The 25,747-nt window shown below is 38.1% G+C and overlaps 1 protein-coding gene across 1 annotated transcript in view; it reads left to right on the top strand.

Annotated features, from left to right (window-relative positions):
• LOC137655601 (uncharacterized) overlaps positions 1-24,826 on the top strand; it is a 33,650-nt gene extending 8,824 nt beyond the window's left edge. Inside the window, exons 5-11 of the mRNA XM_068389501.1 lie at positions 3,627-3,817; positions 5,522-5,718; positions 8,080-8,255; positions 18,476-18,619; positions 20,345-20,486; positions 22,617-22,747; positions 23,509-24,826. Of these exons, the coding sequence (XP_068245602.1) occupies positions 3,627-3,817; positions 5,522-5,718; positions 8,080-8,255; positions 18,476-18,619; positions 20,345-20,486; positions 22,617-22,747; positions 23,509-23,916 (1,389 nt within the window). The 3' untranslated portion in view covers positions 23,917-24,826. The remainder of the gene's footprint in view (positions 1-3,626; positions 3,818-5,521; positions 5,719-8,079; positions 8,256-18,475; positions 18,620-20,344; positions 20,487-22,616; positions 22,748-23,508) is intronic.
• Positions 24,827-25,747: the final 921 nt, after the last annotated feature.

A 25,747-nucleotide genomic window follows, 5' to 3' on the forward strand; every position in this document is an offset into this window, starting at 1 on the left:
AAAACCTATACGAGGACAATCAGAGGCCTTATGGTGTGCCATCAAGAAACCTTCGATGCCTATGTCCAAAAACGCAGTTTCGTATTATATAAGGCTTCTGATTAGAGAAGCTCATTCTCACATGAAGGATGAAGACCTTGCTTTGCTGAAGGTAAGGACCCACGAAGTGAGAGCTGTAGCCACTTCGATGGCCTTTAAACAGAACCGTTCTCTGCAGAGTATTATGGATGCAACTTTTTGGAGGAGCAAGTCAGTGTTTGCATCATTTTATCTCAAAGATGTCCAGTTTCTTTACGAGAACTGCTACACCCTGGGACCATTCGTAGCAGCGAGTGCAGTAGTAGGTGAGGGCTCAGCCACTACATTCCCTTAATCCCATAACCTTTTTTTTTAACCTTTCTCTTGAATGCCTTTATTGTTGTTTTTTGGGTTGTTACGGTAGGCTAGAAGCCTTCCGCATCCTAGTTGATTTGGCGGGTGGTCAATTCGTTCTTGAGAAGCGCCTAGGTTAGAGGTTGTGTAGAGGTCCTTTAGTATGGGTTGCAGCCCTTTATACTTCAGCACCTTAGGGTTGTTCAGCCTCCTAAGAGGAACGCTGCGCTCAGTAAGGAAGACGAACTTATTAAAGGCAGAGTAATGGTTCAAGTCGACTTCCTTACCAGGTACTTATAATTTCATTGTTATTTTGAATAACTGATAATATGAAATACGGGATACTTAGCTTCTTGATATACATGTACACTGGTTTTCACCCACCTCCCTGGGTGTGAATCAGCTACATGATTATCGGGTAAGATTAATATTGAAAAATGTTATTTTCATTAGTAAAATAAATTTTTGAATATACTTACCCGATAATCATGATTTAATTGACCCACCCTTCCTCCCCATAGAGAACCAGTGGACCGAGGAAAAATTGAGGTGGTGTCAACAAGAAGTACTGCAGTACCTGGCCACAGGTGGCGCTGGTGAGTACACCCCCTTCTTGTATAGTGATCGCTGGCGTATCCCTTCCGTAGAATTCTGTCGGGCAACGGAGTTGACAGCTACATGATTATCGGGTAAGTATATTCAAAAATTTATTTTACTAATGAAAATAACATTTTACTGTTCATTACTGTACCCTTTCTGAGTGGGGATAACCCTTTTACCCCCAGGCTCTTTGGAGATTTCCAACTCTTAACCCCCAGGGGGTTATTTTTTTCCCAGCAAATTTTGCAGTATATTTTTTTAAATTGCTCTAACAGCCTTAATTTTTGTCATAGAGAGGTCAGGTTGGTCTCATTCTCTTGGAAAAGGCCTGAATTTTTTCAAAAAATTATCAAAAATATATAAAAAAAAAATTTTATATCATTTTTTTTGCAAGGATGTACCGGTACGTCCATGGGGGTAAAGGGATGGGTTTTGAGAAACGTACCAGTACGTCCTTTGGGGGTAAAAGGGTTAACGTGGTGAAAAGGTTTGTGTATCGCCATGGTCACAAAAGCTGTTCCAGTCAGGGCCACCCATACTATAGTCAATTCTTTTTAGTGAGGCATATTTGCACCGACTCGCAGGGGTGCCCTTTTAGCTCGGAAAATTTTCCTGATCGCTGATTGGATGGACAAGATAATTCCAACCAATCAGATAGCAGGAAACTTTTCCAAGCTTAAAGGGCACCGCTGAGAGTCAGTGCAAATGCACCTCATTAAAAAAGAATTGAGTATAGGTTGGTTTTCGGTGAGCGGTTAGACCATAAAGTCCCCTACCATCGTCAATTCGTACTGGCCAACGGGTGATGAAAATAGGCCAAATCGTAGACATGAATAAGGATGTCGGAGGCCTTCGCCCTGCACTGGACTAGAAACGGCTGCATTTGTTGTCGTTGTTGTATAGTACTGCATAGTGATACCGCTCTTTTTGTCAGTTTGGCATACTTGAGTTCCACCTTTTTGTCGTACTTGAGTAAATATTGAATAATAAAAATAAAGTATTTTACATTGCTTTACCTGACCTTACGTTGGCCTCAGCTACTAACAGTCACAATGAAGTAAATTACTGTACTTCACAAGGAAGCTTGGTAAAGTACTTATCTGGTTTTTATGAAATGATGGCATATTGTAGGTATGTTTTTATTATTCAGTACATGTATTGTATAGGAAAGGTATAAGTCTCTTTATAGGGGAAAATCCAACCTACAATATGTCGAAAATTGACTTATGTTGGGCCTCTCGCAACCAGTTAACAAAGTAGGGTTTGGTATTTCTATGCGGTATTTCTGTATAAATTTGTTCCACTGTGAAAACAAACTTATTGTCCTGTAGAAGATGCTTTTAGCAGAAGTTGGAACAGCCGTTGATTTTTAGGGTTGGACCGATAAACAATTTGGGCACCAGTAATTAGCTGATTCTGATTGTTTAGAAATTGTGAATGAGATTAATCTTCTTTAATTACTAGACACTGGTACCACAGACATACTATAACCCTCGACTATACTACTTTGTTTACTGCCCAATTATCATCTGTATGGAGAGCAAATATTTCTAATAATTTGTTACTTATGATTTAGCCGTGCTATGTGGAAACAATACGTTCCTTGTTCAGTTGCCCTACCTCTGTCCTCATGCAATTCCCCATTCCATTATATGCAAAGAAATGTCTTAAAACAGCTTATATGGTTATACAGTGCTAAGTTCCTTTACATTTGAAGAGAATTCATTAAACAGCAAGTGTTGTATAATCAGAAAAATCCCTATTCATCATATATAAAGACAATCAAGTACCAGATGAAATAAAAAAAACATCTGTTCCATTATAAGCAAAGAGTCATGATTAGACAGAAAGTACTGTAATATTAGTATACAAATCAATTATATGTAGATCTCGAGACATGGTTAAAACCCAGGTACCATATTGCTATACAAATCCCTGTCAATTATATGAAAAGTACATAAATCTACAGATATACAGGTAGTCATAAAATAGACCATACAGTGATTCAGTTTTGTATTCCATATCATGCAAATATAAAACAGCTGTTACTGTAACATATCCCTATACTTTTACTGTATATGAACACAAATAATTAAATGACAGATACTGTCTTGAAGATGTAAATAATATAGGTTGGGATTATAGAAATAGCATGGTTTGTTTAAAAGTTAGGATATATCATCTGGCTTTGGAAGTTTAACCCTTTTACCCCCAGGCTCTTTGGAAATTTCCAACACTTAACCACCAAGGGGTTATTTTTTCCCCAGCAAATTTTGCAGTATATTTTTTTTAATTGCTCTAACAGCCTTAATTTTTGTCATAGAGAGGTCATGTTGGTCTCATTCTCTTGGAAAATGCCTGAATTTTCTCAAAAAATTATCAAAAATATGAAAAAAGAAATTTTTATAGCATTTTTTTGCAAGGACGTACCGGTACGTCCATGGGGGTAAAGGGATGAGTTTTGTGAAACGTACCAGTACGTCCTTTGGGTACCCGGTAAAAGGGTTAAACAACAGATACTGTCTTGAAGATGTAAATGATATAGGTTGGGATTATAGAAGATAGCATGGTTTGTTTAAAAGTTAGGATATATCATCTGGCATCAGAAGTCATATACATGGGGATATTTATACGTATATATGTTTGCATTTCAGTTGAAGAAACTGAACATTAGCCATAACAACATTCGAGCATTACCTGGAGCTTTGGTTGAATGCCCAAAATTACAATTGTTAGTGGCTCATGGGAATGATCTCATTCACCCTCCTCAAGCTATTTGTGATTCTAGTTCAGAAGCTGCTTTAACTTTTCTGAAAGAGAGGCACAAAACGACTGGCGAAGGAAGGTAAGACTCTAAAAGAACTGGTTTTCTGTTACTTTAAGGTTTATAATTGGAAGATGATATTAACTTAACTGTATGATTATTTTTTAACTTTGTGATTCAAGGTGACATTCTTATTCAGTACGTATAAGAATGACGTTTATTGTATTAAAATCGTAAATTATGTTGCTTTCTTGTTATCATGTACACAAATGATCCCAGTTTGTTCTTTAACCCTTTAACCCCCAGGCTATTTGGAAATTTCCAACCCTTAACCCCTAGGGGGTTATTTTTTTCCCCAGCACATTTTTCAGTATATTTTTTTTAAATTGCTCTAACAGCCTTAATTTTTGTCATAGATAGGTCAGGTTGGTCTCATTCTCTTGGAAAATGCCTGAATTTTCTCAAAAAATTATCATAAATATGAAAAAAATAATTTTATAGCATTTTTTTGCAAGGACATACTGGTACATCCATGGGGGTAATGGGATGAGTTTTGTGAAACGTACCAGTACGTCCTTTTGGGGGTAAAAGGGTTAACTTAACTGTTTGATTATTTTTTAACTTTGTGATTCAAGGTGATATTCTTGTTCAGTACGTATAAGAATGACCTTTATTGGATTAAAATTGTAAATTATGTTGCTTTCTTGTTATCATGTACACAAATGATCCCAGTTTGTTCTTTAAAATGGTCCTAATTTTTAGATTTATTTCGGCCATAACAAATTTTCCGTTTCCACTGATTTTTTTTCTTTTTTTTTTCTGCCAAAATTCAGCCTTAAAAAATTTTCCCTCTCCATTGATTATTACTTACCACTAAATGAAGGCCGATCTTTTGGGAGTTTATAGGTTATAACTCGGTTGTCTGTTAACCCTTTTACCCCCAAAGGACGTACTGGTACGTTTCACAAAAGCCATCCCTTTACCCCCATGGACGTACCGGTACGTCCTTGCAAAGAAATTCTATAAAACTTCAGGAATTTTCCAAGAGAATGAGACCAACCTGACCTTTCTATGACAAAAATTAAGGCTGTTAGAGCAATTTAAAAAAAATATACTGCAAAATGTGCTTGGAAAAAAATAACCCACTGGGGGTTAAGGGTTGGAAATTTCCAAATAGCCTGGGGGCACAAGGGTTAGAACTAGTGTTGAAACTTGATAACTTGTATCCAATCAATCTTGCCTTATTTTTACTTCTTATTCTTCCTCCTCTTCTCACAATTCACTATATCACAAACATGAAAAATTTATTATTTTCCTTGTGTCTGCCCCTTTATCATAACTTGTAGCGAATGTTTTCATGTTGAACAGGCTGATATAAGTTTCTTTCATAGAGTTTATTTATGAAAGATTTATTTTGATGTTTACTGTTCTTAGAATATATTTTAATTGCTCATTACTTTTCTTGTAATTTTATTTATTTCCTTATTTCCTTTCCTCACTGGGCTATTTTTGTCCCTGTTGGAACCCTTGGGCTTATACCATCCTGCTTTTCCATCTAGGGTTGTAGTTTAGCTAGTAATAATAATAATGATTATAACTGTATTCCAAATTTAACAATGTTATTATATGATAACATTCTCCTTAGGCTGGGAGGAACGTAGAGAGTAGAGGTCCCCCTTTTTGTTTTTGTTTCATTTGTTGATGTCGGCTACCCCCCGAAAATTGAGGGAAGTGCCTTGGTATATGTATGTATGTATGTATAATCTTGTGTTTTCCCATATACAGGTTGAAAGGGAAGTGCTGTGTGTTTGAACGAGTGAGAGGTCTGCAGGTATTAGCGAGTGTCAGTAATCCCGAATCAGCGAGCGTCGAATACCGCCAGGCGCAAGGTACTTCCCGTGCCAACAAACGTAAATGCCCTCTGATGCCACCTGCGGATGCGACCTTGCTTAATACTGATCAGCTGAAGGATATGTTGATAGGTTAGTTCTGTTTTCTATGTGGAAGTCATGCTATAGTCCATTTCTTTTAGCGATGCATATTTGCACTGACTCGCGGCGGTGCCCTTTTAGCTCAGAAAAGTTTCCGGATCGCTGATTGGTTGGACAAGATAATTCTAATCAATCAGCGATCAGGAAACTTTTCTGAGCTAAAAGGGCACCGCCGCGAGTCGGTGCAAATATGCATCGCTAAAAGAAATGGACTATAGGTAAATTAATTTACATGATTGTAAGTCTCCCACTTACAAACGAAGTAAAGCAATGCTGTAAGAAAACAATATTTTATCATTTGATACAGTGAGAAAAATAACTTTTGTAATAACCTTATTTTATTTCAAATGAAACCTGACTACATGTATTTGTTGACTTTTGTAGCTCAAAATCATAGTTATGGGATTCAGGTTAAACCTATCTTAGGCCATGCCAAGTACAGTAGTACAATCATGTAGTTAAATTACTTGGCATGCAAAGTACAGTAGTACAATCATGTAATTAAATTACTTGGCATGCAAAGTACAGTAGTACAATCATGTAATTAAATTACTTGCAACAAGTACAGTAGTACAATCATGTAATTAAATCACTTGCAACAAGTACAGTAGTACAATCATGTAATTAAATTACTTGGCATGCAAAGTACAGTAGTACAATCATGTAATTAAATTACTTGGTATGCAAAGTACAGTAGTACAATCATGTAGTTAAATTACTTGGCATGCAAAGTACAGTAGTACAATCATGTAGTTAAATTACTTGGCATGCAAAGTACGGTAGTACAATCATGTAATTAAATTACCTGGTACGCAATATAACAAAATAACAATTAATCTGGCTTGCAAAGTACTGTAGTACAATCATAATTTACCTGGTATGCAAAGTATTTAAAATCATGTAATTCACCAGGCATGCAAATTGATCATGTAAGTAATTCACCTGGTATATGAAGTAGTATGATAATTTAAGTACAGTACAGAAGAACCTCAATTTCAAACTTAATTGTTTCCAAGAAGCCATAAGTCGAATTTTGTTAAATTTTAGGGTAGGCCCAACCTGAATCCAATGCCCAAGATTTCCAACTATAAATCGTCACCCTCATAAACTAACTGCCTAAGTCATTTTCTCCACTTGTTGGGAAATAAAAAAAATCTTCTCATTTCCTAATACATTATATCATTGTATTGAGCTTCAATTAACAAATTCTAATTCACAAATTCTTCTGTTAATAATTTGTGAATTGAAGATCAAGAAAATGATATAGAGAATTAGGAAATGAGGTTTTTTTTTGTTTCTCAACAAGTGGAGAAAATGACTTAGGCAGTTAGTTTATGAGGGTGACGAAATGTCAATAAATAGTCAGGTGTCGAATGAATTAGATATCAGGTTATTACAAATGTCGTTTTGCTAACTGTATTAAATGTTATAATATTTTATTATATTAAAAACACAAAGCACACAAGTAAAACAAAACACATCTGACCAATGCAACAGCTGAAGAGGAATGAGGATGGGGGGTGGAGAGATGTAGGGGTAGAGAGGGGGTATGTTGATGAAGGAGAAGTCTGATTGGTGAAGGATCTATGGTCGTGGTTCAATCACGCCCCAGTTTTCTTTACCGACACTCAATGATTGAGCGAGCTAGGTTTATTCCTGGCATTCCATGCATCTCTTTTTCTCTGGTATATTCAGCAATAACTATGCCTTAGAAATGGTGCTTTAAGGAGCATTTCACTGGGCGACACAGGTTCCTCACCCAGAAATAGATTTTTCTTTCGTCAAAATACCTTTATTGTAGTATTTCTTTATCTTATCTTTGTTATTATCAGTTAGATAAGGTCGAATGGGCCACCTAAAAAAGAAGCATTGGGATGATATTATTATTACTAGCTGAGCTACAACCCTAGTTGGAAAAGCAAGATGCTATATGCCCAAGGGCTCCAACAGGGAAAAATAGCCCAGTGAGGAAATGAAATAAGGAAATTAATAAACGATATAAGAAGTAATGAACGATTAAAATAAAATGTATTTAAAACTTTAACATCATTGAATCTGATATTTCATTTATAAACTATAAAAATACTTATGTCAGATGTTCAACATAAAAATAGTCGCTGCAAGTATGAACTTTTGAGGTTTTACCAATTCAACTATCCGATTAGGAAGATCATTCCACAACTTGGTCACAGCTGGAATAAAACTTCTAGAATACTGAGCCTCATGATGGAGAAGGGCCGGCTATTAGAATTAACTAATACTATACCTAATGTTTCTAAGCTGGTAATTTCTGATGATTCTTGATAATAATTCTTATCTTTGTTATACACTGGAACCTTCATTTTCTTTTAGGATTAGTGTACGGAGCTGCCGTAGGAGATGCAGTTGGGCTATGCACAGAAGGACTAACAAGGTCGGAATGCATGTTCTTTTATGACAAGGCAGATTTTTCTCTGGACGCTCGAATACGAGACCATCTTCGTTCGCATTACCCTCCGTGTGATTGGTCATGTAATACGGATATCATGGTAAGAAATATTTTATATATACTGTATGTACATTTTATCAAATTTTCTATGATTTTTCTCTAATATATTACTCTATTCATATCGATTTTGATTGCTGAAGTCCTTATTCAAAGAAATTAGGACATACAGTGAACTTATTCTTGAGGGTATGTTATACAGTGGTCCCTCGCTAGTTCGCGGTTCAACTTTCGCGGGTTCAGAGCTTCGCGGGTCTAAAAAATATTCAAAAATTAAAAATATCAAAAAATATTAAAAAATTAATAATAATGAAAAATATTAAATTAAAATTAGAAATTACATTTTTTAAATATTTAACTTAGCCGGTGAATATATAGCTGCAACTCTGTTGCTCGACAGACAAAAAACTGTACAAAAAAACTCGCTAGCGATCGCCACACAGGTTGCGGGTGTGCTCACCAGTGCCAACTGTCGGCCAGATACCAAACTCTATGTAAACAAAGACTCAATTTTCTCTCTGTCGACGTGTCGACAAGACGTACTTTACTCGCTGTTGAAACCTGGAGTTTTTCCCATCATCTTTGGTGAAGTACTATATTCTGGTTTGAGCTTTCGCAGTGCAGGTGTTTTATCTTCATCTTAAATCTTGAACTCATTTTGATAGATTTAATTTTTGGTGACAAAGAGAGTATGGACTTTCTTTGACTTTTAAATGGCCGACCCTTCCCTTAGACGGAAGTGTGTTTAGGCTTTTAGTAATTATCTTATCACGTTATAAATTAATTATAGATTTTCCTCTATATATTTTATTTCTCCGCCTTTATTAGGCCTCTTCGATTAACTTTCCATTTATAAACATAAAAATAAATTTTAATGTTTTGTTTATATGCGACCTTTCCTGAGAGTAGGCGGTCCTAACTTGGAAACCGAAGTTAAACAACGTTGAGCCCTTTGCAATCGTAAATAGCTTTTAAAGAGCTAATGATTTAAAACCTTTTAAATGAATATTTTTAATAAATATTTTATGAAAGAATTTCTTTGAATAGTCTTCGTACTGTTTTCAAAGATGAACTAACGTTTAGTTTATTTATACTACGCAGTTTGCGCTCTATCGTTACGATAGAGAGAGAGAGTATCACGGTTTCACTTTGCAGAAAGAGTAAATCGATTCTGACGTTTTGTTCATTCTTCTTTCAAAGCTTAAATGTTTTAAATTCTATTTTAAAGGAACTTTTTAATTGAAAAACCTTTCAGTTTTTTCCTTTGGTCAAATAACATGTTTTTTTGACGAAATGTAATTGGGCTCTTCTCTTAGGTGCGAAATCAAGAGATAAAGAGAGAGAGAGATAGAGACGGAGGGAGAGAGAGGAGAGAAAACGTTCCGTTCAAGCGGGTAACGTTGTTCTCGTGTTACTCTCGTCCCTAGTCTCTGTACGGGGAGAAAGGATAAAACGTTTTTAGTTTTTTATTCTCGTCCCCAGGCTATGTGCGGTGAGAGATTGAAAACGTAGTTTTGAATGAACTAGTGTTTATTCTCTTCCCCAGCCACTGAATTTTTTTGCTGGTATTAATGAGCTTGCATTATACGACTGATTTCGCAATTACTACCTTTTGATGAGGGTAGAATTGCGTGCTTCAGGTAGAAATCAGTAATAGTTTCGATTTCAGTGAAATAAGTGCAAAACAGAAAATCGAAGTGATAAAGTGATATTGCGCAAAGTGTTACAGTGTTGCGTCCGAGGGTTCGTCTGTTCGTGCCTGTCGTTCACCTAGTCCGGGACCTCTTGCAAGCTCCCAATCCCAGGGGAGAAGTAATGTCGAACGACTTATGGGTTCGAGAGGCCTTGATCAACGAACAGACGTTTCCCTCTATGGTATCGGGTGTATCTTACCAAGATCTCCCCTACCATAAGGCGAGAGAGACGTTTTTTCTCCTCGTCATCCGAAGACTTTTCGCATAAGAAACCTGTAACAAGGTTTCGAAGCCCTTAAGTGAAAGTCAGTCCTTTCAGGACAGGTCCAGCGTCCTGGTTGCAACCATTAGGACAGCTCTGACCCTATGCAGTCATCGGAAAACTGCTCGCCGCCTAACAAAAGCGTAACACAGACTCCGAGAGTCCTTTTTGTTGGCAAAGTGTTGCGGTCACAGACGTTACCCTCGTCTTTTACCACAACCATTTCCGTTGATCCTTAATGGGTTGTACGGCAAGACATGCAGAATATGCTTGCCTCCCTTATGGAAGACTATTCTGCCGATTAGTCCGTTGAGTCTAGCCGTTTATCTCATCGATATCCTGGCTTTCAGCCAACCTAACGTTCCTTTGTGCTTCCTGTTGACGTTGGCGTAGCTAAGTCACGTCAGTCAGGTTGTTTAGAACCACACTCGATGCGGTCTCATGTGGATTTTCAGCCACATTTGGACGTTAGGCCACTTGCTGATGCTCCTGTTGACGTTCAGGACGTTCGCTAACAATCGGAGTTGACTTGTTTTGACGCTGTGCGTCAACCTCCGCATTCTAGAGTTGTTTTGACTGCTCAGTCTAGGCAGTCAAAGCAGTCTCGAGTGGACGCTGTGCGTCCTCACGCACCTGTTGTTGTTGACAGTTCAGTTGTTGACAGTTCACAGACTGTCAAGCAGTTACATGACGTTGCGTCCTGGTCCGCTACTAATGCACCAGTGCGTGTGGACTCTGCTTGTAAAGCATTGCCACCACGGTAGGTCTCTCCCTTGCTTGAGACTCAGCTTTTATCGGACAAGGTTCCTGTAGATGAGGAAGTTGCTGTTCCCCCTCCTACTGATATTCCCTTGAGGACTCTGTCAGACGGAGAGGAGCCTAAAGCTGCTTAGCCCTCTATGGACTTTAATTAAATCATGATGATTTTTTTTAAGAATCTTTGTCCGGATCTTTTTGTAACTGCTGCTCCTCGTTTGCCTAAACGTCAGAGCTTACACTAGGCCTAGCTACTTCGAAGCCGTTGTTTATAAGCTAGTGCTCTCTCACTCTCCTAGAGAGCTTTACGTTTGCTAGGCGACTGGGTTATCACCAGGAGGAGGTTGGGGGATACAGCCTTTGCTTTCCCTTCTTTTAAACTGGCTTATAGAGCGAGAGTCTGTTGTGACACGAGAGAAGTGCTCGGTTTGGGAGTTCATGCCTCTGCCCAGATAGACTTCTCAAATCTCGTAGACTCTCCCTGGCGCCTGGCCAGGAGACGCTCCAAGTTTTTTACAGGTCAACTTCACAGCTGTTTTCGAGCCTTTGAAGTTTTGCTGTACAATTATGTCATGCATAAACAAGGCTTTCAGGGATGGAAAGCAGTACCGCCTCAGTCGCTAACCCCGTCTGTTGCCGCACCTGCTCCCGTAGACCCTAAATGGGCTTTGCTGCAAGACATGCAGTCCAAGCTTGCGTCCTTGATAGAGGACTTTAATGCGGAGAAGGTTGCTGCTGAACCTTCTGGCCAACAACCTTCCAACCGGTCGGTTGTGAGTCCTGTTGACGCTGAGGTAACCTTCTCGCGTCTACCAGTTGAGGTGGTTCCTCCACCGATGCGACCCAGTGTGGGTTGCCAGCCGCACGTTGACGTTAAGCGACGCTCGGAGGTGGTTGTTGACGTTCAGGACGTTCAACAACCAGCAGAGGTGACTTGTTTTGACGCGGTGCGTCAACCTCAGCAACCCGGTATGGTGTTGACTGCACAACCCAGACGGTCTAGACAGTCTCGGGTGGACGCTGTGCTTCCTCGCGCACCCATGGTTGTTGACAGTTCACAGACTCTGCAGCAATTCCATGACGTTACGTCCGGCTCCGTCACGCATGCACCAGTGCGACCGGACTCAGCGAGCCAGACGTTACCCACTCCGTTGCCGTTTCCTCATCAGTTTTCGGATGAGGACGTTGCTGAACAACAAGACGATCAGCCCCCAGAATAGATCAAGCACTGCTATCCATCCAGAAGATGCTGAAGAAGGAACGCTGTTCAGTCAGGCTGTGGATGAGTCTGGTGGGGACGCTGTTATCCCTGGAACAGTTTGTATCACTAGGAAGACTACACCTCCGTCCTCTTCAATACCATCTGGCTTTTCACTGGAAAAAGGACAAGACGCTAGAAGCGGTCTCGATCCCGATTTCCGGAAAGATAAAGTCTTGTCTGACTTGGTGGAAGGACAATATCAACCTAAGAGAGGGTCTTCCCCTGGCTGTTCAGACTCCCCACCACGTTCTCTTCTCGGACGCATCGGACTTGGGCTGGGGCGCGACACTGGACGGTCGGGAATGCTCAGGTCTGTGGAACTCGAGTCAGAGGAGCATACATATCAACTGCAAGGAGCTGTTGGCAGTTCATCTGGCCTTGAAAAGCTTCGAGTATCTCCTTCGAGGCAAAGTGGTGGAAGTAAACTCGGACAACACCACGGCCTTGGCGTACATCTCCAAACAAGGAGGTACCCACTCACTGACGTTGTACGAGATCGCAAGGGACCTGCTCTTCTGGTCAAAAGGTCAAGACATCTCCCTAGTAACGAGGTTCATCCAAGGCGACTTGAACGTCATAGCAGATTGTCTCAGTCGGAAAGGGGAAGAAATTCCAACCGAATGGACCCTCCACAAGGATGTGTGCGAGAGACTTTGGGCCACTTGGGATACACCATCCATAGATCTCTTTGCAACCTCGCTGACCAAGAGGCTTCCAATCTATTGCTCTCCAGTCCCGGACCCAGCAGCAATACATATAGATGCTTTCCTCCTAGATTGGTCACATCTGGATCTCTACGCATTCCCACCGTTCAATATTGTCAACAAGGTACTGCAGAAGTTCGCCTCTCACGAAGGGACAAGGTTGACGTTAGTTGCTTCCCTCTGGCCCGCGAGAGAATGGTTCACCGAGATACTTCGATGGTTAGTAGACGTTCCCAGAAGTCTTCCTCTAAGGGTAGACCTTCTACGTCAGCCACACGTAAAGAAGGTACTCCAAAGCCTCCACGCTCTTCGTCTGACTGCCTTCAGACTATCGAAAGACTCTCGAGAGCTAGAGGCTTTTCGAAGGAGGCAGCCAGTGCGATTGCTAGAGCAAGGAGAGCGTCTTCCATTTGAGTCTACCAATCGAAGTGGGAAGTCTTCCGAGACTGGTGCAAGTCAGTTTCTGTATCCTCGACCAGTACCTCTGTAGCTCAAATAGCTGATTTTCTCTTATACCTGAGAAAAGGACGATCCCTTTCAGCTCCCACTATCAAGGGCTACAGAAGCATGTTGGCATCGGTCTTCCGGCATAGAGGCTTAGATCTTTCCAACATAGAGATCTGCAAGACCTCCTTAAGTCTTTTGAGACCACCAAGGAGCGTCGTTTGGCTACCCCTGGATGGAATTTAGACGTGGTACTAAGATTCCTCATGTCAGACAGGTTTGAGCCGTTACAATCAGCCTCCCTGAAAGATCTCACTCTTAAGACTCTTTTCCTGGTATGCTTAGCCTCGGCTAAAAGAGTCAGTGAGATTCATGCCTTCAGCAAGAACATCGGATTTTCGTCGGGAAAAAGCCACTTGTTCGCTGCAACTTGGTTTTCTAGCCAAAAATGAGCGGCCTTCTCGGCCTTGGCCTAAATCTTTCGATATTCCCAGCTTATCGGAGATCGTAGGCAATGAACTAGAAAGAGTCTTATGCCCTGTTAGAGCTCTTAAGTTCTATTTAAAGCGTACTAAACCTTTACGAGGCCAATCTGAAGCTTTATGGTGTTCAGTTAAGAAACCATCCTTGCCTATGTCAAAGAATGCTTGGTCAGACTTTATCAGATTGTTATTACGAGAAGCTCATTCACATCTGAGTGAGGAAGACCGAACTTTGCTTAAGGTGAAGACGCACGAAGTTAGAGCTGTAACAACTTCCGTGGCCTTTAAGCAAAATATATATCTGCAAAGTATAATGGACGCAACCTATTGGAGAAGCAAGTCAGTGTTCGCGTCATTTTACTTGAAAGATGTCCAGTCTCTTTACGAGAACTGCTACACACTGGGACCATTCGTAGCAGCGAGTGCAGTAGTGGGTGAGGGCTCAACCACTACAATTCCCTAATTCCATATCCTTTTAATCTGTCTCTTGAAATGTTGTTTTTTATGGGTTGTCCGGAAGGCTAAGAAGCCTTTCGCATCCTGGTTGATTTGGCGGGTGGTCAAAGTCATTTCTTGAGAGCGCCCAGATTAGGGGTTTGAGGAGGTCCTATTATATGGGTTGCAGCCCTTGATACTTCAGCTCCTAGGGGTCTGTCACCATCCTAAGAGGATCGCGAGGCTCCGTAAGGAAGACGTACTTATAAGGCAGAGTAATCGTCTAAGTCGACTTCCTTACCAGGTACCTATTTATTTTGTTTTTGTTATTTTGATAACTTCTAAAATGAAATAAAAACTCTTAGCTCATAAGATGTAAACATATTTAACTGGTCTCTACCCACCACCCTGGGTGTGAATCAGCTATATATTCACCGGCTAAGTTAAATATTTAAAAATGGTATTTTAATTATAAAATAAATTTTTGAATATACTTACCCGGTGAATATAAATTAAACGACCCTCCCTTCCTCCCCAATAGAGACGCAGTGGGATGAGGAGAAAATTGAGTCTTTGTTTACATAGAGTTTGGTATCTGGCCGACAGTTGGCGCTGGTGAGCACACCCGCAACCTGTGTGGCGATCGCTAGCGAGTTTTTTTGTACAGTTTTTTGTCTGTCGAGCAACAGAGTTGCAGCTATATATTCACCGGGTAAGTATATTCAAAAATTTATTTCATAATTAAAATATCATATTTTACAAATTTTGAAAACAAAATATTCAATTAGAATTAGTAATTGCATCATTTTACAAAATTTTAAAACAAAAAGAAATGCACGTATACGCTAAGCATCACGGGCATAAACGCAAGCTGATTGGCCAGCACTCGCTGAGAACTCGACTCCCCATTGGCCCATTCACTAGCCCAAGCTTCTCCCGATGCCCATCGCTCCACGCTTTTCTCGTATACGCTTCTCGCCATAGATCGCGGTTAGTTAGTCTTTGTCTCGCGGTGATTTTTTAAGTGTAAAAGTTTTGTGAAGCCCTTCGTGATGCCTCCCAAACGCTCTTTATCCCTTGGTGCATCTAGTGAACTGAAGAAAAAGCGAAAGATGTTAACAATTAACGAAAAAGTGAGTTTATTGGACGAGTTGAAAGCGGGAAATAGCTACGCGAGCGTAGCCCGACAATATGGCCTTAATGAATCCACGGTACGGTACATAAAGAAGGAAGAGAAGAACATCCGCAAAACTGCTGCAATATCTTTCACGAAAGATGCCAAAAGGGTTGTAAACACCCAGAATAAGACCATGGTGCGAATGGAAAATGCACTGGCTATTTGGATCCATGATTGTAGGGAGAAGAAAATCACCCTGGATACAAACATGATCCGAAGTAAGGCTAAAACTTTGTTTGATGCTATGGTGCCTGAGGGTGGTGACGACGACAACGTTCAAGATGAGGAAGAAGACGACGGCGACGAAGATGATCCTCTGCCTGGTAACTCAAGCCAGACTAGCCCACGACGACCATGTACGACTTTCGTTGCCAGCAAGGGCTGGTTTGATAAGTTTAAGAGGCGATTCGGACTTCAGAGTGTGTCGTTGTATGGAGAGGCAGCCTCTGCAGACGAAGCAGCAGCGAGGCATTATGTTGAGGATGTGTTTCCGGAAATAATAGAAGAAAATGGCTATGTCCCGGAGCAAGTCTTTAATATGGATGAAACAGGCCTCTTCTGGAAGAGGATGCCGTCCCGAACATTTCTTTTCAAGGACGAACTTAAAAAGACAGGTTTCAAAGCTCACAAGGATCGAGTGACTCTGCTCATGTGTGGCAATGCTGCAGGATTCATGCTGAAGCCCGGCCTTATCTACAAGTCACAGAATCCTCGAGCATTGAAAAACAAGAACAAAGCCTTACTGCCAGTGTACTGGATGGCCAATAAAAAGGCATGGATCACCAAGGCCCTCACACTTGATTGGTTCCTTAACTCTTTCATACCACAGGTAAAGCTTTACCTGGCTGAAAAGGGCCTGCCTTTTAAAGTGGTTCTCTTCATGGACTGTGCAGGAGGTCATGCAACTAATTTGCATTATGAAGGGGTACAGGTGGAGTTCCTTCCCCCCAACACCACTTCCCTTATACAGCCCATGGATCAGGGGGTTATTAGGGCCTTCAAAGCCCTCTACACTAAGTCAACAATGGAGGGTCTCATCTCCTCCATTGAAGAGACCGACGAGACCTTCAGCATCAAAGCTTATTGGAAGGACTACAACATAGCTACGTGTCTGGCTAATATTCAGAATGCCCCAAAGGACATAAAAGAACAGACACTCATCTCCAGCTGGAAGAAATTGTGGCCAAACAAAATCACTCATGACTATGAGGGTTTCACGCCTAACGAAATCCATCACTCTGCCGTTGATAAGGCTGTCAGGCTGGCTCGGTTGGTGCAGACTGAAGGCTTCTCGGATATGACGGCTGATGAAATTAACAATCTCATCGACTGCCACTCAAACCCACTGACAGAGGAGGACCTACAGGAAATGACCAAATCGGCGAGTGAGGAGGAAGACGAGTCAGCTAGTGACGAAGGTAACGAAGCTGAAGAAGGTGGCCTTACATTGCATAATTTACAGGACCTCTTCAATGTTGCCAAAGACCTCCAAAAAAGGGCCAAAGAAATGGATGACAACATGGGTAGAGCCGTCGAATTCAGCAATCGTATTGATGACGTCATGGCTGTTTATAGGCGCATCTTCATCGACAAAAAAAGACAACGTTCACAACTACCAATAACGATGTTTCTTATGCGCAAAATACCAGAAGAAGATCCTCCTGCAGCCGCTACACCGCCTCCTGCATCCCTTACGCCACCTCCTATAGCCACTACGCCACCTCCTTTAGCCACTACGCCACCTCCTGCATCCATTACGACACCTCCTGCAGCCACTAAGCCGCCTCCTGCAGCTTCTCCTGCATCGTCTGCGGCGTCATCCGAGGAGCAGTAAAGCTCTTCATGCCCCTGTGCAGTCATTCATCGTTATCACCTCATTGTACTGCACAGGTCTTTTCATCAACTACGCTTAGAAGAATTTATTATAAGAGGTAAGTTAAATGTTGTTTTATTGTTTGATTGTTTGATTGTTTAACATGAATCTCTCTCTCTCTCTCTCTCTCTCTCTCTCTCTCTCTCTCTCTCTCTCTCTCTCTCTCTCTCTACACCCATTTTCTATATGGTATGGTACAATTTTATTTATGTATTACTGTAATCTTAAACCCCCAGAAATAGATTTTATAAATGTTAATTTGTTGCGCAAAACGACGGACTAATTATGTTAGCTAGTTGTAGTGTTTGCTTGTTTTTGAAAGCTGATAACGATAATTGGTTGTTCGCAAGTAAATTGTTCGGTAGAACAGTGTTCTAGACCCTCAATTGTTATTGTAAACAGACAACATGTTTTACAGTTTTTTTTTTTTTTTTTTGTTATAACATGAATTTCACTCTCTCTCTCTACCCGTATTCTATATGGTGTACTGTATACAGGGGGGGTATATATACGTTTTTTTAAGAATTTTTGAAGAGGCGCCGCTACTTCGCGGATTTTCAGTTTTCGCGGGTGGTCTCGGTCCCCATTAACCGCGATAACCGAGGGACCACTGTATTGTGATCATGATATTTCTTCTCAAAAAAAATTATGCTAACTTTATAAAAATGAATTCTCTAATTACTGTATGTCTGTGCTTTCAAGTTTATTGTAGTTATGTTTAATATGAAAATTATTTATAGAAATATTTTGAGTAGGAATGTAAGCGATTCAATTTATACTGGATTCTTTCTATTGATGGTTGCTGTAACTTCTTTACTTTTGCACTGATATTTATTATTAGAATTTAAGTAGTTTTGATGATTAGAAAGCAAATTTGATTTATACATTCGTTTTAAGCTTGCAAGGCCCAAGAATGACTGGTAATAACTCATGAGTAAGAACTACATTAGTAGCAGAATTTAAACTCGCAGAAGTGATTACTATACTTTCTTCTTTTTGTGATAACTATCTCTCTGCTAACCATTACATAAGTGATATGAACAAGTAAAATAATAGGTTTGTAGCTAAACATAAAAAAGGACTATATTTTGTTTTCTAAGGAGATTCCTCAAACATATTAATATTTTTGTGCTAAATTATGTAGTTTATAGTCTTAGTGTCTTTCTCGTTAACAGCTGCTGACGTTAGAGTCACTGATGCGGTGGGGAGGAGTTGTGGATGAACTAGAGCTCGCTTCCCAGTTAGACCAATGGTTGGTACATGGCTACATGGATCTTGATCCTGTACCGGGACATCTGCTGTCGGCTTATATGAAGAAGGTTGTACTTGTATTTGACTTGAAGGCAAACTTACTATTGTCAATCTACAAAAAGCAATTATGTCTTTCCTTTTGCACATCTTATCATTATTTTCATACCATGCTTTGGTAATCTCTATGATTTCTACATTTTAAAGGGTCATAACTTTTTCCTTTATACTGTATCATTATTGCCATTTTCTTATCCTACAGTTTTGTTCCTTCTATGTCTCCCTCTATGTTCTTATAAATTCTCGTCAGCTTATATATGATTGGTTCTCAAGGTACTTTTTGCAAATAATTTACTATCCCTAAAGATACTGGGGATTTTTTCCTTTTCCTTTTGCCTCTTCAGATGCTTGGTCCCTTTACTTTGCGAACATTCTCCAGTTCATATTCAATCTTTTCATTCAGGTTATTTACCAAAATTGTCTCGATCATTTCAGCTTTGCTTTCTTTATAATTTTGAAATTTTCTGTCAATTTCCCATGTACAGTACTTGTCCTTAGCTCATTTGTATTATTTCCATCTTTCTCCATTCTATTTTCTATCTTTATTACTTTCTCATTTTTTCCTTAACCCTTTTACCCCCAAAGGACGTACTGGTACGTTTCACAAAAGCCATCCCTTTACCCCCATGGACGTACCGGTAAGTCCTTGCAAAAAAATACTATAAAAATTTTGTTTTTTCATATTTTTGATAATTTTTTGAGAAAATTCAGGCATTTTCTAAGAGAGTGAGACCAACCTGACCTCTCTATGACAAAAATTAAGGCTGTTAGAGCAATTTAAAAATAATATATACTGCAAAATGTGCTGGGAAAAAAATAACCCCCTTGGGGTTAAGGGTTGGAAATTTCCAAATAGCCTGGGGGTAAAAGGGTTATCTGTGTTGATTCCATTCATTCAACTTCATGATCCTTTGTATTTCCTTATACCAGCTTGTCCTGTGCCAGATCTTGAAGGCTTTCTTGCCTTCCTTTCCTCTTTACACGTCTTGATTCTGCCTCTATAGCTCTCCTTTTCTCATTACTTCTTCCCTGGTGTCACACCTCAAACCTCTTCTGCTATATTTTTGTAAGTTGTCTTTCAGAGGATTTTTATTTCAGCAGACACTTTTCTCCAATTATCCTCTTTGACATTATCATTACTGCACAGCATATATGTAATTCTAATTATTATCAAGTAAATGATGATGCACTTTTGCTGGATTCGAGTACTGTCAGCCAATTGCCTACCACGTAGTTCCATAAAAAAAGAATTCTAGTGTCATTAGTCATTTAGCCCTTTTACCCCCAAAGGACGTACTGGTACGTTTCACAAAAGCCATCCCTTTACCCCCATGGACGTACCGGTACGTCCTTGCAAAAAAATGCTATAAAAATTTTTTTCTTCATATTTTTGATAATTTTTTGAGAAAATTCAGGCATTTTCCAAGAGAATGAGACCAACCTGACCTTTCTATGACAAAAATTAAGGCTGTTAGAGCAATTTAAAAAAAATATACTGCAAAATGTGCTGGGAAAAAAATAACCCTCTGGGGGTTAAGGGTTGGAAATTTCCAAATAGCCTGGGGGTAAAAGGGTTAATAAAGGTGTTTACAATTTTTATTATTAAAAAATATATATATATATCTTAGGCAATCTCTGATTTAATATGATTTTATTTGTGATGTATAGATTTTAAGCTTTTAATAGTTTTTGTATTACTTTAAAAATAATCTTATTTAATCTATTGTTTTTCAAAGGTGTTGTCAAGAGAAGGATATTCAGCAAATCCCCACACTGTTGCTAATAGTGTGTACAAGGAAGTGAAAGATGAAATGGGCAGAGGAATATTCAACCTTAATCCTTGTGATAATTCGTGTCTTCCTTCAGCGCTAGTCTTAGGTATGTCCGTCGTTTTTTTTTTTACATTTTTATCTTTTCATTGATTTTTCATCATCTTTTGTTTACATTTCTTATCTTATAAATGAAAGAAAGGAGCCAACTGCTACCCAGATTTGAAAATAATTTTTGTAAATCCTACCGGAGGTTCGTGTGCTATCTCCAAGAAGTATGAAATTTGACAATCTCATGAACTTTAAGCGAGGTTCGTGAGTTATTCTTTACAAGAAGGAGAAATTTGACAATCTCATGAACTTTCAGCGAGGTTCGTGAGTTATTCTTTACAAGAAGGAGAAATTTGACAATCTCATGAACTTTCAGCGAGGTTCGTGAGTTATTCTTTACAAGAAGGAGAAATTTGACAATCTTACGAGAATCCTTCTCCTATGAGTTGTTTAGTCTTTCTTCCATGCCTGTGATAAGATGAATACATAGAAAGTGTATGGTGGGAGGATCAGTGGTGAACTGGCTTTATCTCACCAAGACCTCCATTAATATAACCTCATTCTTACTGAATCGTGACTTGGCAAGGTACTTAGTTTCCTCATATTGTTGTATTGTTTAGATAGTATTCACTAGCTTCACTACGTGGATTAACGCAGGTAAGTCTCAAGATTTAAATTTTTTTTCAATGATAAGTAACTTCTTTTAGAACAAATAAGTAACCCTCCAATAAGTGTTTCAGTAAGGGTTCTAAACGTACACTTACACTGTGCTCCAAAGATTTGAAAGCCTCGCACATAGCCTCAAAATCTTTACATACTGTAGTTTGTAATACACGGATAGCACTGTCTCAGACACTCATGATACAAGACTTTATTATTATTATTATTATTATTACTATCCAAGCTACAACCCTAATTGGAAAAGCAAGATGCTATAAGCCCAGGGGCTCCAATAGGGAAAAATAGCCCAGTGAGGAAAGGAAATAAGGAAATAAATAACTGAAGAGAACAAATTAACAATAAATCATTCTAAAAAAAGTAATGTCAAAAGAGATATGTCATATATAAACTATTAACGTCAAAAACAGATATGTCATATATAAACAATAAAAAGACTCATGTCCGCCTGGTCAACTAAAAAGCATTTGCTCCAACTTTGAACTTTTGAAGTTCTACTGATTCAACAACCCGATTAGGAAGATCATTCCACAACTTGGTAACAGCTGGAATAAAACTTCTAAAGAACAGTATAGGTTGGGTACAGTATCATGATGCATGGCACAAGAGAATAGTCAATACGAGCACGCATCAAGCGATTAATTTTACTTGGTGTTGAGCTGATTTAAAGATCAATGGTGCCGATTAAGAAATTTTTGCCAAATGCTTTGGCGAATGCGTATAAATAAAGTTTAGCCTATGCTTTTGTTTTATAGTATCAGCTGATCATCCGTATGTTTTGAATCCGCTGATGGTGATTGCGGATAAGGAGGGTAAACTAATTTCCTGAATAGAAATTACTGTTTGATAGTTCAAGGGATCAATAATGGATCTCCACAAGTAGTTAACTAAAGTATTCTATTTATTTTTTAGTCAAAATTAAACCTTTGGAAATTAATCAGATTGTTGTTATTAACCCTTTTACCCCCAAAGGACGTACAGGTACGTTTCACAAAAGCCATCCCTTTACCCCCATGGACGTACCGGTACGTCCTTGCAAAAAAATGCTATAGAAATTTTTTTTTCTTATTTATTATATTTTTTTGAGAAAATCCAGGCCTTTTCCAAGAGAATGAGACCAACCTGACCTCTCTATGACAAAAATTAAGGCTGTTAGAGCAATTTGAAAAAAATATACTGCAAAATTTGCTGGGAAAAAAATAACCCTCTGGGGGTTAAGGGTTGGAAATTTTCAAATAGCCTTGGGGTAAAAGGGTTAATATTTTTATTATTTGGTAAGCTACAATCCTAGTTGGAAAAGCAAGATGCTATAAGCCCAGGGACTCCAACATGGAAAATAGCAAAGTGAGGAAAGGAAACATGGAAAAATAAAATATTTTAAGAACAGGAACAACATTGAAATGAATATTTCCAATATAAATTATAAAAACTTTTTTTTACAATGCATTGGTAGCATTCAAAGGCCAAATAATTTTGCATTGAAAATGTTATGAATAAAGTTTACTTTCAGGTATACCGCATTTCTACAAAGAACATGAAGTAGAGATGAATGCAGAGAGAATTTGCCAAGCTTCGCACTCCAACCCGATAGCAAGAGCTTCCTGCGTGTTTTTGGCCCTTCTGGTTGCTTCGCTGCTAAAGGTAATGTACAAGTTGACATCTTCAAAAACACAAAAAAACACAGAGCTAAGAAAACACGTCTAAGGAAGAATAAGGGAGGGATGAGAGGAGGATAGTCGTAGTAGAAGGCAGCAGTCGGGTGTAGATCAGCACCTCGTAGTTCCGGGGGATGTTGAAGAAGGAGAGGTCTAACTGTTGAGGGACCTAGGTCGTGGTTCTTACACGCCCCAGTTACTATACCGACACTCATTAGAGTGAGCGAGCTGGGTTTATTCCTGGTATTCCATGCATCTTTTTTTCTCTGGTATATTTAGCAGTATTTATGCCTTAGAAATGGTGCTATAAGGAGCATTTCACTGGGTGACACGGGTTCCTCGCATAGAAATAGATTTTTCCTTCGTCTAAATCTGAATCCTCTAGTTGGAACCAATCTGGGGAGTGTACAGGGAAAACCAAACAGCTATGTTTACTACCTCTCTCATCCAAAAGATAGAGAGCTTTTTAGGTTTCCTTTACAGGATATTCTGGCTTGGGCAGTAGATACCATGTTGCAAGAAAGATAGTATCTGGATTTTTATGCCTTTCCAACAATTGCTTTGATAAATAAGGCGATAAAGAAGTTTATGTCATACAATAGGAAGTACTTTACAGTATCACAGTCAATGGAAAACATTTAGAGGATTATGATGGAAGGTAAGAAATTTACAAGTGTAATCATTGTAATATGATTAAGGTCAAAATTCATAATGATAACTTATTGTTGATAGCTTTTCTCATTTCAGGGAAGTACAGTGAGTGATGGTCCAGCTTTTATGAAGGTTGTTGAAAATCTCATGGAGACAGTTGCAAAGAAACACTTGAATGAAAAAGATGAGCAAATTTTCTTAAAAGTTTTTGACGTCACTATCAGTGAAGAAACTAGTGGTAATGATGTTTTGACTTCTATAAGCCTTTTAATGAACGCTCTTAGGAAAAAGAACGGTTATGACTTTAAATCTCAGATTCTGGATATCGTAATGAGAGGTGGGGAAGGTGTGTGCGTTCATGCCAGCGTCAGTGGTGGGATCCTAGGTGCTTTGCTTGGTTACTCAAACCTCCCTCAAGACTGGTTAAAACAGCTTCCACAGGAAAATGTTCTTTTCCTGAATAGTAAACTCAATGTACTCTTGGATCTGTTTGGGTTACCCTAACAAGTATCATATGAAGTTTTTTTTTCTCTTCTAATTCCTAATTTGTTAAAGTATGAAGGGTGATGGGTGCCTTGTATTGTTAAGTTTGAAATATTTTATAGTATTTGTACAGATATATATCTAACAGAAGTCATTTGTACGAACATAAGAATATTTCATAGCTGCTCTTTTAAGAGTTTTATCCTATAATATTGTTAATTTTGTAATATTTTGATGATGTAGCAAAATTATCGATTACATTTATTACTATTACGGAATACATTGTAAATGAGCCTCAAATAATGACGTCTGTAAATTTCCTGGCAAAGAGGATTTTCTAGTAAAACCAAAAATTTTTTGGTGGGTAAAGTTCTGGGTATACAGTTTATTGGTCACACATAATGTCTAATAAATTTATATATACTGTATACACACAGGACTATAACAAAACCATCACTTAAAAGGTCACTCCTAAAAACTAGACCATATTTTTTATACACCAAGACTTTGGAGTCGTGCATAAAGCAATAGACAAACTAGTCATGTTAATTACAGTCTCATTGTATAAGAAAAATCAAACCAGAGCTTAATAGCAAATTACTACCTATACTACTTGTTCAACTGTTCATTAAATAGCTCGAGCATTACAGGTAATTTGGTTATCGTCAGTGTTTAACCATATCTTGTTTATTATAAACATCAATACATAAAACACTGCTAGATGCCCTTTTTTTATTGAAATATTTACCAGTTTTGATTATTTGTTTATGTTGAATATTTACCTATATACTTTTATACTATAGATGATATTGGGGAAATCCGCCATTATTATACGTATATGCATACTATTCATTGTCTATTTTATCAGCCCGATTATGGGATAGAAGGTTTCCCGAAACGTTGGTAATGATAATAAACAAATATTATGAATTTTAACACTATTATTCCTATTCCAGCATATAAATTAATTTATATATATATATATATATATATATATATATATATATATATATATATATATATATATATATATATATATATATATATATATATACATACAGACATATATATATATATATATATATATATATATATATATATATATATATATATATATATATATATATATATATATATATATATATATATATATATATATATATATATATGTGTATATATATATATATATATATATATATATATATATATATATATATATATATATATATATATATATATATATATATATATATATATATATATATATATATATACACACACACATACATACATACATACATATACCGGTATATATTATATCATCATCATCAGCTGTTACAAGTCCACTGCAAAACAAAGCCTCGGACATGTCTTTCTCCTTGTGTCTGTTTATGGTCTTTCTATGCCAATCCTCACCCACAAACTGTCTTAGTTTGTCAATCCATCGTCTTCTCTTTCTTCCCCTGCTTCTTTTGCATCTCTAGTTACCCATTCTGTTATTCTTAATGTCCATCTATTATCTGTCATTCTCATATGTCCTGTACATGTCCATTTCTTTTTCTTACATGTTACAATATCCTCTACTTTAGTTTGTTCTCATATCCATGTTGCTCTTTATATATACACAGTATATATATATATATATATATATATATATATATATATATATATATATATATATATATATATATATATATATATATATATATATATATGTGTGTGTATATATATATATATATATATATATATATATATATATATATATATATATATATATATATATATATATATATATATATATATATATATTTTTGGGCTCAAGCCATGGCGTCCTGATGGAAGGTTCCTGTTT

The sequence above is a fragment of the Palaemon carinicauda genome, chromosome 16 (assembly GCF_036898095.1).
Source record: "Palaemon carinicauda isolate YSFRI2023 chromosome 16, ASM3689809v2, whole genome shotgun sequence".
In the NCBI taxonomy this organism is placed as follows: domain Eukaryota; kingdom Metazoa; phylum Arthropoda; class Malacostraca; order Decapoda; family Palaemonidae; genus Palaemon; species Palaemon carinicauda.